The 13,475-nt window shown below is 37.8% G+C and overlaps 1 protein-coding gene across 2 annotated transcripts in view; it reads left to right on the top strand.

Annotated features, from left to right (window-relative positions):
• The window catches only part of elavl2 (ELAV like neuron-specific RNA binding protein 2), a 31,212-nt gene extending 18,663 nt beyond the window's left edge, over positions 1–12,549 (top strand). Inside the window, exons 5-8 of one of the 2 annotated variants that reach the window (XM_062444819.1) lie at positions 2,993–3,146; positions 6,725–6,911; positions 7,563–7,601; positions 9,894–12,549. In XM_062444819.1, the coding sequence (XP_062300803.1) occupies positions 2,993–3,146; positions 6,725–6,911; positions 7,563–7,601; positions 9,894–10,224 (711 nt within the window). In that variant the 3' untranslated portion in view covers positions 10,225–12,549. Of the gene's footprint in view, positions 1–2,992; positions 3,147–6,724; positions 6,951–7,562; positions 7,602–9,893 lie in introns of both variants that reach the window. The other variant, XM_062444818.1, reaches the window with a different exon arrangement.
• Positions 12,550–13,475: the final 926 nt, after the last annotated feature.

Here is a 13,475-nt window from a genome sequence, read left to right as displayed (position 1 = left end):
CCAGATCCCTTCTCACATTGGGTAGAGGGGTATTAAAGAAAATACCTGTGGGCAAAAAACGATTTTGCAATAGAAAATTTATGTTTGAATAGCACCAAATATGTGAGTATTTTCACATTAACATATTATAGTCACCGGTATTGGGTATACCTTTACAACTGCTCATTAATGCAAATCTAACCAGCCAATCGCATGGCAGCAACTCCATCCATTTAGGCATGTAGACATGGTCAAGAAAATCTGCTGACGTTAAAACAATGGGGAAGACAGGTGAATTTAGTGACCTGGCATGGTGGTTGGTGCCAGACAGGCTGGTCTGAGTTTTCCAGAAACTGCTGACCTACTTGGATTTTCACACACAATCATCTCTTGGGTTTACAAAGAATGGTCCACAAATAAAAAGAAAATATTCAGTAGGCAGCCGTTCTGATGAAAAAGCCTTGTTGATGGCTTGATGATCAGAGGAGAATGACCAGAGTGGTTCAAGCTGATAGAAAGGCAACTGTAACTCAAATAACCACTCGTTACAACCGAGGTATGCAAAAGAGCATCTCATGTCTAATCATTAAGCAGATGGGCTGCAGCTGCAGAAGAAACTGAGGCTATAGTTGGTACTGTGGCAAAAGGGGTGGCCAGACCTATACTAGCAAAGTGTACCTAATAAAGAAGTCAGTGAATGAATATTGACATGTCTTCATTTCCATGTATAAAATGGAACACACCTTTTTCTTCCTACCTCCTCTTCCTCAGCTCGTACCTCTGACAGTAGAACATCGTAGCGCTTTTCTTATATATCGCACATCCAAAATTCTCTAGCTGCTCTGTCAGAAGTGTAAATAAATCCCAGTGAGGTAGAGGAATATACTTTGCAAATATTAGCATCAAATGAAGTGTGAAGGTGAGACTTGGAGGCAGGCAGTCATGAAAAGCGTTGAGGGAGTTGCCTTGCTGTGGGCAGGCAGCTCAGATTTCACGTTCACTTTGTCAGCCTTCCTTCAGAGCAGGAAGAGAGGGAGTTATGAGTTGGGGTCACCAAGTGGAGTTTTTATCAATTTGAAAGTATAAAAGGGAATCTTTCCTGATGCTTTGATTAGAGTGATTAGTGGGTTTTGTTTGTTTTTTGTTTGATACAGTCATTGCATAAGATCCATTTAACACATCTGCCTCTGTAATTTACTACAGATGTAATTTACAGTCAAGTCACAAGAACCTGCAGCCACCAAATGGAGGGAATTTCAGGTTACAGCAGTTCTCCATAACGCCATCTTCAATCCACTCTTTTACTTCAGCTCTAAAACTTAGGCTGTAATATATGACTCCCTGCATGTTGTTGTATACATGTCTACATGAGTGAAAATGGGATGGTACACTGAGGAAAAAATAATTTGTGACTGCTCAAGGATGTATTGATCCACAAGACCTGGTAGATGACTTTCTGCCTGACCCCCCCACCCCCACTTCCCCTCTGTTTATGAACAAATGTTGAATTATGCTGCACATTTATCTGCCAAAGTGCTTGGGGTCTACAGATTAGCTTTAAAAAGCAGCCACACTGCTCTGTTGTCTGTCAGTGTACGCAGGAATATTTGTGAAATGTTGGATTCATTTTTAAATGAGAGCTGTCTAGACGGGCACGCTGGTTCATCCCTCTGTCACATTTCCATCTGATGTGATGGACAGAAAATGTGTCAGTTTAACTTTTTCTGGACAAACTGATTTGTCACTATCAATTTAGCCGATGAGAATAATTCTTCAAGTTGCACTCGGCAAAGAAAAATTGGGTGACAAATGCAGACCGTGGAGCAAACACATTATTGCAGCACATCATCCTATTGTTGTTACTATTATAAAAACAAACCAAATATTGAGGAAACGTGACAGAGCAGTGAGAGGCTTGTAGGTTTTCTGACAGCAGTAAATTAATTCTGTTTTATAAAATAGCACAGGTATGAATAACATGTTTGTATTGGTGTTTTTTTCATGAGTGTTTACAAAACTATTGAACAACTCCAACAAAAATCAACCCAAAATTCTGCTAATTTTCTGACCGATGATTATTTCTTCCTGAAGCGGCTGTGAGACAGCAGAAGGAAGCACATTTAAGTTTTGCTGTATCTGAGTGAATTTAGCAGCTGCAGAGTGCTTTACAGTCTGTTTATTAGTCACAAAAAGCCAATGACAGCAGAAATGCTTTAGCAGCCACAGACGGTGTGTGTGTGGAGTGTCTGTGTTTGTGATACAACTAACACTGATCTTAATTCTCACAAAAAAATCAATTTACTTATTTTCTCCAGACCCTCTCTTGTCTGTACATTCATAGAGCTCCACAGCCTTGGGAAAAGTAAGAAGTTTTGCTGGAGTTGAAATAATTTAAAATTGGGAACATTTACTATTTACTTCAATTCGTGCCATATGGAGCCAGTCTGAATCGGTCAGTGTTTGCATATTAAACCAACTCTCCATGTAGTCTGGAAACTAAACACCTTAGTTCTCTCACAAGTAATAACATAGGCTTTTATTTCAGCAAATAGGTTTTGCTCTAACGGGAACTGCCAGTGCTTGTATTCATTTAGCAATCGTTTGTCCATTGTAGAAAAAAACCCTGAATGTATCAAAATTGATGTGGTCTTGACGTGCAAAACTGAGTTTAAAATTAGATTACACAGCATCATAAGAAACTGAAAGTACTGCATGAAAGTACTGAATGTTTAAACTAATGGACCTTTCTTTACCTTGGCCATTAGATGTGATTGCATTAGCAGTTAGCATGACAGTGTATCTCAGGTTAACTCAGTTAAAAGTTGGTTTTAAATTCTCTCTGTTAGAAATTTGAGAGCACATGTGGTGTTCTCCTCGTGTTTGAACAAAAAGTTGATGAACAGTTTATCCTGATCTAAAGCAGTTTGTTGTAGAGATGTGTGTGTGCAGTACTGCTTGTGATAGAACTGTGTATAAGTGTGCCGGTGGTCATGTGAACTGTTTCTGCCTGTAGGTTTCCTATGCGCGTCCAAGCTCCGCCTCCATCAGAGATGCAAATTTGTACGTCAGTGGCTTGCCAAAAACTATGACTCAGAAAGAACTGGAGCAGCTCTTCTCTCAGTATGGACGCATCATTACCTCACGCATTCTGGTGGACCAGGTGACTGGTGAGTGGGACATGACAGCTGTCACACGGTTATGCTTTTTCCCCTCTTTTTGTTCCTTTTTACGCTGCCTCTTACCTCCCTCTACTCCCCCCTGACAAAATGACACAGCCAGGCCTGAGAACTACATCAGAGGTGGTGGTGTGAGATCCCTAAAATGTAATTTTCCACTAGAGGTGTTCATAAATATGCATATATGGATAGAATATGAAATGGCTGTAAAGTAGCAGGACTCAATGCTTCATAATTTCTTTTCCCCCTCCAATCTCCCTTCTGCCTGCACTTACCTTCTCTTGCTCTCTCTCCTCCTTTTTCTTCCCATCCCTGAGGTGTACATGCAATGCCTGTTTCATGGCAAGAAATGAAATGCATTTAGAGCAGTTATATTCTCTATTTCTCAACTGTCATGTGGAAGCAGAGCCCTTATGAAACACTAATAAACAGAATCTTTCACTGAGACATTTCCCAGTGGTTCTACCGCCGTGTGTTGCTGAAACATATATTCCTTGAGGCATGTGTTATGGGAATGGTTGTCTTTTATTTTTCAAATGCAAAGGGGCCATTTGTTCCTGGAGAATTCACTTTGACTTTTAGTATTAATGGGGGAAAAAGTGATCCGACTGTAAATAAACACAATCACTAGAATCTTGCACACAAATTGACCTTTTACAACAGTAAATCTGTTTTCAGAAGCTTGTAATACAGGGGCCCCTGTACACAAGATGGATAAAATAAATTAAAAGTGCAAATGCTAAAGAAATGCATTCCAGATCAAATGCCGCAAATACTGAAACACAAACCAAAAACAAATGGACAAACATTTAAAAAAGCACTCTAAACACCAACAAAAATGTGCAATAAGAGGGGAAACATGGGGGACCTCTTTTTTTAAATTGGAAAAAGCAAACACACTGCAGCTCAAGGCTCATTGTCAGGTTGCAGGCAGATAAGACCATAAAGCGCAAGAATGCATGGATGACCCAAGAGAGCAGTAAGAGGAAAATAAGTTAAAGGAGCAATTTTCATCTGAACTTATGAGATCTGTTGGCTTCTAATAAATGGCAGCAAGCAGCTTGTGAACTGTGGCTACTGAGTTAGTTAAAAAGTAATATGGGGAAGTATTGTTATTGCCAATTTAAAGAAGTATCAGCTTGCTAGCTAATTTAATGCTACCTGTCTACCTGTGTGTAAAATTAGAATAAATAAGTAAAGGCTGAATTTGTAATTGTCTTTATTACTGCAGTGTGCCACAATACATGGCACAAATTAACATAGCACTAACACTGAGATAAAATTGTCATTAAAAGCAGGACAAATGTAGAGTTATGTACATTATATGTTGGGAGAAATTCACATTACGTGTGGAGGTGTGCTGTTTGTATGTGTGACCTTTACTATGGCACTGTGTCTATGTGCAGGGAAGGGATCAGTGGAAAGAAGATTTTTGATTTGTATGTATGCATACACACACAATCATTTATAATTGACACTAACATTGTTACAGTGATAAAAGTAGATTTTAGTTTCACCTCTTACTGCCCTCATGGGACACTTGTGCTCGTAATGATCTTAAGTCTTGTTTTTTTCCTGCTACCTTGTATTGACCCTTGATGGGAAAGCGTCAGTATCTTTGCCGATGTTTTGTCAAGGTCAGCGTCTGTTCTTGCTACACATTTTCGCCTTTCTCAGTGGGTCTCTAATGGTTATTCTTCTGCCTTTTTTATGTGAATCAGTTTTGGCTGTATTTTTCAGTGTGCTACATTTTCTAAGTGTCTTGGTTTTGTTCATGCATTTATGTACAGTGGTGCATGAGGGTTTGTGAACCATTTTAGAATTTGCATATGACTTAAAATGTGGTCAAACTTAATGCAAGTCCCAAAACTAGATAGACATCAATTAAACAAATGAGACAAAAACCTTATTTGAATAAAATGATCCAATGTTACATATGTATTTGTGGCAAAAGTAAGTGAACCTCTAGGGTTATCAATTCATTCAAAGGAGAAATAAGTCAGCTGATAACAATCGGACGTGAGTCTCATATAAAAAAGAGAAATCTTTGGTCTCAACTATCAAAGTCTGAGCTTCAGAACACAGGTTTGTGGAAGTGTATTATGGCTCAAACAAAGGACCTGAGGACTGAAAACCTTTAGAAAAACTCCACCAGTCAAATCTAGGACCATTGTTACCCTCCCCCAGGAGTGATCGACCAAAAAAGATCACACCAAGAGCAGGTGTCTAATAGTCCAGGATGTCGCAATAGACCCCAGGGTTAATGTCCAGGAAACTAAAGGTTTTTTTTGAGTCCACCATCAGGAAGAACATTGAACATCAGTGGTGTGCATGGCAGAGTTGCAAAGAGAAAGCCACTACTCCCCAAAAAGAACATTGCTAATTGTGTACGGTTCACTCAAGACCACCTGGATAAGTCAGAAGAGCTTTGGAAAAATGTTGTGTGAACGGATGAGCCTTAAATTAAGCTTTTTATTAAGCTGTGACAAACACACCCTGCATTCCAGCATAAGAACATCATCCCATCTGTGAAACACGCAGTATTAAGGTTTGGGCCAGCTTTGCTGCCTCTGGACCAGGACGGCTTGCAATCATTGATGGAACAATGAATTCTGAGTTGTACCATTGACATTCTACAGGAAAATGTCAAAGTATTCGTCCGTGAACTGAAGCTCGACATAAAGTGGGTCATGCAACAAGATCCTAAATACACAAGTCAAACAAAGAATGGTTAGAGCAGAAAAAAGTTGATATTTTGAATGGCCGAGTCAGAGTCCTGACCTTAATCCTATAGACTTCATGTCAACTTCACTTCATGCAATGAACTAAAATTCCTCCAAGCCGATGTGCAAGGTTAATAAACAGTTGAAGGTTGAAAATGGGCGTTATATCAATTACTGAAGGCAATTAACATCCATTTACCTCACACAAATATGCAAGATTAGATTGTTTTAAATAAATAAATAATTATAATATTTTTATTAAAAAAAAAAAAACATTTTAAAGACTTTAAATGTTTTTAATTGGGTTCCCTTTATCTTGTGTTAGGACTTGTGTTCAACTCTGATCACATTTTTGGTCATTTATGCAGAAATATAAAGAATTCTCAGAGGGTTCACAAACCTTCAAGCCACCATTGTATGTTGTCCTTAGTGACCAGTATTAAAGCTTTGTTTACATCAGTAATGTTTGTAAATCATCAAAGAGTGACTTGTTGATAAATGCTAAAAACTCCAATCTTCTGTTTGTATAAAAAAAATGTATTTTCAATTTCATGTGTTGCACACAAGGTGTGAAGCCTCAGTAAGAAAAAAAACTTAAAGCATCAAACAATAATCAGCAGGGTACTGCACTTTAGCAGTTTAGATAAAAAGAATCATGTCACTGTGAAATAAAATTAAACAGAAATTGATGGACAGTTAAAGAAATCCTAATGAACTATTTTTGCATTCCTAAATGGTTTGATCCGTGTCAGTGAAGTTGACCCCGCAGATCAGGAGCAAGCGTTTGTTCAGCTGTCAGCAGAATCTCAACATATGACTCATCTTTTGTTCATGGACTCTCCTCAGGCGTTTCCAGAGGGGTTGGCTTCATTCGTTTTGACCGGCGAGTTGAGGCTGAGGAGGCCATCAAGGGTCTGAACTGTCAGAAGCCGCCTGGTGCCACAGAACCAATTACAGTCAAGTTTGCGAACAACCCGAGCCAGAAGACCAGCCAGGCACTGCTGTCCCAGCTGTATCAGTCACCCAATCGAAGGTACCCAGGACCCCTCGCACAGCAGGCACAACGCTTCAGGTAAAAGGGGCACACCAAAAAAAAAAGAAAAAAGATTAGAGTTAATACTGCTAGTGATGTTGAATCTGCTGACCCTTTGTGGCTTTTGAAATTAGCATTTAAATTGTTTCACAGCAGTATTATAAAAATATTCTGTGTTGGAGCTCATCAATACTCTGGACAGAATAATTCATCCCCATATTCGCATTTTCAACTTTGCTGTGTTCCTCCTGACGTAGGCCTACAACACAATTCGGTTTGAGCAGATTTTGACAAACATGGAAATGAGATGAGCAATACTCTGAGGGAAAATTCAATCAATGAATCCATAAATAAATTAGCTTTTCAGTCCACTGATTGACCTTGGTGATTTTATTTTTTTAAAAAATCATTTGTGGAAATCATATTTTCATGTATTAAGCTATGAGAGCTTTGCCACAGTATTTTTAGCCTAACCTAACAAGTTCAGTCAACTAGTTAATAAGGCCCTTTATAATGTGGGAATAGCATGAGTTCTCACTTTAACGGTGGTATCAGAATTATTACTCATCTCTGTCATCCTGTCAAAACATCAACCTCATGAAAAGTATTTTGTATATTGAAATTAACGTGTATGTGTGTTGGTCTTTTTAGGTTGGACAATCTGCTCAACATGGCCTATGGAGTCAAAAGGTAAACCTATTTTCTTTTCTAGATCTCATAGTCTGCTTTAATTGACCCTGTGGGAAATTCAAACCTAACATGAGGGAGCTGATGAAACACTTTTTTTTTTCTCTCCTTGTGTTTATTTCCTGCTCGCGCTCTTGGCAACATTGCCTAGGTAGTTAACGCTGCATAAGGTAGTACCGATTCAATATGTGGTTGTTAATTAAAGAAAAATGCTTGTGTGCGGCCCCCTACATCCACAGTGTGCAAACAAATATATACATAATCCAAATGGTGCTGTGAATCAGGCTGTTTGTTTTAACAGCAAGTGATGATGTAAATATCTAGCGTGTGTGCAGGAGGAAGAACCCGTGTGTGTGTTTTTGTATGTAGGAAACAGGCTGCTCAGACCAGTGATAGGTGTTACTGAAGACTACTTGCTCCTCTTTGGCCAATAGCTTTTCAGCTTACTGATGCTGGATTCTTTGGTGACTGACACTGATTTTGGGAATAAAACATTTCTGCTCATGATCTGCATGTATAAACACACTCAGTATAAGCAGGAATCTTCCTATAGTGTTTCAGTGTAAGTGATGAGGGACAGCTGTTCTGTGTAAAAATGCATTTATACAAGTTCAGCTCAAGATAATGTGAGGCTTCAGCAGTCCAAACTTAGGTCCTAGATTACACTGTGAAACACACCCACAGACAGCTGAAGTGGGACTGATTATCTCAGAAGTTGAGGACCAAATTTGCACAATTTGACTTGTTAATACGAGTCATGTTTACAAACCAACTAATCAGAATCCAACATGAACTGGTCTGCCTGACATTTTATTTCAACTTCCATCGCAGTTTATTATATTTACCGCACATTCATTGAACAATATGACATTCCTTGAATTAATATTGTGCAGTAGCCATCAATATATTTTGAGACCCATTTCGCACTTGTTTTTCTTGACATATAATGCACAATTATTGTTGTTGCACAGTTTAAGTCTCCTTTCGTTAAATAAAGTAGGTTTCTTCCACATTTCAGATCTATTTAATGCAGAGGAAACCTACAACCGACAGTATTTCCTGGCTGAGCTGCAGGAGATGACTGTAACTTTAGAAGATCCCTACTAACGTGTTTTATCAGAATAAATACTTTTTCAAATTCACTTATTACTGCTAATGACAAATATCGTGCAGGAACAGCACATGACACCAAACAAGGTTCCAGTTAGTTAAAGTATGGTTCAAATATAACTCTTTTGTGATTTTTGTGCAAATTAGTTTAACAACTGCAACTAAAATGTTTTTATTTTACATACCTGCCAGTGTGTATGGTGGAGCTGTATATGTGAGTGGACATGGTGATGCCCCTCTGTTATATTGTCCAGGCTGTACACTTACGTACAGTGGCACTAGTAAAACTTCAATTTTAGATATTTGTAATATACCTGTAATTTTAAATATGTTCCTCCTTTAAAAAAGAAAAAAAAGGTTAGTGAATAAAAGTAGGGCTTCTGACATTGATGCAGTAAGGTGCTTTAATCTCAACATAATGTCACAACATGTCTAGATTAAAGCTTTGTCTACGCTGCTTGTCTACATAACAAAGGACAGAATTTTACAATCTCTTACCTGCTATTGCAAAAAATTGCATACATGTATTTTGAGCTTCATGCTCTTACCTTGATCTATTATGGACAGTGCTGTCCTGTTTTAAACTTTGTTGCATCAGATGTCTTTCAGGATTCGCCAGGATACCAGTTTGTCTAAGTTCAGTTGTATAAGAGTGTCTTCCTCAAGTATGATTGAAGTCCAGTCGTGTGAAAGCTCAAAGGCCCGTCACTGGCGACAATAGACTTGTGATTTCTTTTCTGTCTTGCTCGTTGGTTGACGTCTTCATGCCAAATCTCTCTCTGGGTCCTTGATGCTGGGAGCACACCTGTCATGGTGGATGTTCCCTGAGAGGCCAACTGGAGCAGCTAATCTTACGTGACACCTGCTGCAATAATTCATAGCCTTCTATGCACTTTGAATTTTTTTTTTTTTTTTTTTTCCATTTTATTTAAGGCTGACTTCATAACTTATTGTCAAGTTGTAGACAAAAATGTGTATACGTTTCATCAAAGATTGTTAAGTGAAAAGGTTTGAACTGTAAGAGGTGTAAAGACGCTCAGAATGAAGCATGGCTAGTAGTGATGATCCCTGTAAAGACTTGTCAATCTGTTGGGCTTGTTGGCACAGTAGTTTGTCTGATAAAAGGCCCATTTTGTCTTCATTTTGGCTCTTGCCTTGAACCATGTTACTTTTTGTGTTTTACAGCAGGTTCTCCCCTATGGCCATTGACGGGGTGACCAGCTTGGCTGGCATCAACATCCCAGGGCACGCAGGCACTGGCTGGTGTATCTTTGTCTACAATCTGGCTCCAGACGCAGATGAAAGCATCCTTTGGCAGATGTTTGGGCCATTTGGTGCTGTCACAAACGTCAAGGTTATTCGTGACTTCAACACAAACAAGTGCAAAGGATTTGGTTTTGTCACCATGACAAACTACGACGAGGCAGCCGTGGCCATCGCCAGCTTGAATGGATACCGCCTTGGGGACAGAGTGCTGCAAGTCTCATTCAAAACCAACAAAACACACAAAGCCTAATACCCACTGAGATTGTTTCTAGAAAACTCAGCAGAAAATGGGAAGAGAAAATGGAAGCGTATCGACCGTAACTTTCTACATTAGTAAAAAGCTTTGTAAATCAGTGTTACGAAGAAAAACAATATTTAGCGTCCAACAATGTGATTTTTTTGTTTTGTTTTTTTTCATTGCTACGCTTTGAATCTTCTCAATATACTTTAAAAACAGGAAAAAAAATACTGCAGGTTTTAATGCCTGTGATGTTGAATTATTTTGCTGTCTTTACAGATGGACCCTCTAAAATGTTACTATAGGTTTTGTCATTTTGTTGCGCATCTGCTTTGAAAAAGTAAGTCTTGTAAGGTTATGTGTAGTGATTTTCTTTGTATTTTTCTGTGTCCTGATTTGCCTTAGGTGCGTTATGCCTTCAGTGGTTAGCAAGTACTTATTTTGAACTATTTGCGGTTTTGTTGATTTTGTAAGTATTCCGTTTATTGTAATATCAGTTGGTTATTGGTTGGCTGCATAATGTTGCTTATTGTAAACTTAACGGATAAAAGACAAAAAAAAAAATTCTTAAAGCAGTACCTTGCCAAAGAGCTAAGAACCTCTTTGATGTGGGTTTAAAAAGCATCTATTTTTATAAAAAGAAAAATTTGGAGAAACTTTTTACTGGACCTGGAACAAAATATTTTGACTTGGATACTTTGAGAAATATCTTCATATGACACCTTGTGAGCTTTTGAACTTTACAAGAAAGTTTGCAGTGGTTGAAATTTCTGGAGAGATTTATGATGTAAAAGATACCTTTTGAGATCTTTGTATTATCTTTAGATTATAGAATCAATGGCAGTGCTGGTTTCATTTGTAAAATCATCTGTGGGTGCCCCCCGTCATCCTGGTTGTTATGACTAGCAGCTTGCTTTCCGACTTAATTTGGAAACGGAAAAAATACAACTTATTCGCAAAAGTGCATGCAAAATTATAACGTGGAGATATCTTAAAAGGTAAATGGGGGATATAAATCAGTTCTTCCTAAAGGATTCCCTTCAGATGGAGCCCATGGTGTTTTGTGGTGTACCTACGATATATCATTAGACTGATTGTCTTAATATCAACCAATAAGGGTTTTTACATACTTTGTATGAAAGATTGAGGACAAGCCAATGAAGGCAGCAGCTTAAGAAAACTAGTCTGAAGAAAGAACGGATTACTCCTGAGCTTTGAGCTATGTAAATAAGTCCTTTTTTATGTTGGGTATTTGGCAAATTTCTTTTGGTTCTAGTTTGGACTTCATTGGAAAGTGTGATATTATATATATCGTTTTCTTTTTTCGTTAATGGAGTATGTAAGGTATTTTCATTTAAAATATTTACCTTTTTTAATTTTAGTTTCCCTTAAGTTGAAATACTTGATTTGTTGTCCTATGGACTAGCATTACAGTGCATCAAATTTGTTGGTTGTTTGGTCTGTAGATAGTCTTGCTTCGTAAAAAAAAAAAAAAGGTATTAAGAAACTATAGACATTTGTTTTTGTTTTTTTTATATATAAACATTATAGATATATATTTATGTGGTAAAGAATGGATATAAACCACAGTTTTGAACTATTTGATTACTTTTTTTTCATACTCATATATATACGTAATGCATATAACCTGTCTTTAAAATCGTAAAAAGGTGTATATTGCTTTATTCACTTTGGGGGAAGATCAGTGAAGCAGTTCCATTAACAATAGCAAAATTGGTTGCAAGAGTTTGACGAACAACATCTTACTCATCTAACAAATGGAGGCGGCTCGGGCCTTAGATGCACTGAATACTGCACCTGCATCCTGCTTGGTATTTAAACCAATTACTAGTCATGCTTCCCCTTAAAATGAGCAGTGTGCTATGCATTATATAATTATCTTTGCAACTGCTTTTTCTTGTTTATCTATTCCTTCTTTGTGTTACTCGTAAAAGTTAAACTTTAAGTCTAGATGAGTTGTGATACTTGCTGCTGTGGGGTGTGGACTACATTTTTCATGCCTGACCTGCTATTATTGAAAATATTTTTTCTTTTTTGTAATTTCCTCATGATGATTTGGTCTTGACAAATTGTGCTGATGGTCCGGCATGAAAACATGTTCCCTCCCACCCCTCTTATCTCAATTCTTAATGTGAGAATGATTATTTATTTGAAGTTGTATAGTCTGACTTGGTTCACAGCATTTTTGGAATAGAATATCTTCTGTTGAGTATTTAAAAGGATGTACATGTTCTTTACTTTGTGTTTGGATACTTTGGATTTTTTCCATGTTCAGTACATCAATAAATAAGTTGAAGGGCAATGCAGCTTTGTGAATGGATCTTATCATTCTTTTTTTCCAGTTCGTTAAAAAAATGTTTATGCCAATTTAATATGTAAAAATGTCAGCTATATAGTTTCAAATTGTAGTTGTTGAACCTTATTGCTCTGCTGTCTTTCGCTCCTTTTCATTTTAAAGTTGGCCAGGAAAACTGTATATCGGGATTTTCTGGAAAGTGGTTTTTTTTTTCAATGCATTTTTAAGAATTACTAATCCTGCAATTTACTAATTGTGGGGGGGGGACTGCCTCCAATATCAGTGAATCTTGAGCAGCATGAACAACCAAAAACTATTTGTTCTTCAAAATGCTAAATTAAAATGAATAGTCTGACATTTTGGGAAATCAACTTATTCATTAATTATTGCTGAGTTTGAAAAGATTCCACTCATGTCTGTCCTCTAAGTCGTGTCAGCAGCTCTTCAGCGTAAAGACTGGACGCAAGGGGAAATGGCTAGTCTGTTTACCAGTGCACACAAAGCTCACTGAAGCCTTGTCACTGTGACGTTGCCAGGCAACCAGAGGTGACTCCAGGAAGTTGCTGCGCCGGGCCAAGAAATAGTCTGGCACATACAGTTAAACCTGGTGACACTGCATCTTGTCATTTTTATACTTACGGTAAAAAGGTATCCAGTATGGATTAAACAGGAAAGGGATTGTGTTCATTAGTGAGTTTGAGAGGTGCTGAAAGAAAGATTTTATGTTTTGGACAGATGTTTTGAACTGAGCTAAAAATCTCCTGGCTGTAGCTTCATATTTACCATCCAGACATGAAGTATCATTTTATCTTTCTCCCAGCAAAAGAAAATATAAATGTATTCCCCAAAATGTCCTACTATTCCTTAAATGCTATCATCAATAAGTTATCAGGGATATTTAATCTTTTTATCTCGTGATTTTGTTTCAAAATAGCTCTAAAAACAC

The sequence above is a fragment of the Scomber scombrus genome, chromosome 23 (assembly GCF_963691925.1).
Source record: "Scomber scombrus chromosome 23, fScoSco1.1, whole genome shotgun sequence".
Taxonomy (NCBI): domain Eukaryota; kingdom Metazoa; phylum Chordata; class Actinopteri; order Scombriformes; family Scombridae; genus Scomber; species Scomber scombrus.
The sequence above is the reverse complement of the archived record's forward strand: the minus strand, read 5'-3'. Positions and strand labels throughout refer to the sequence as shown.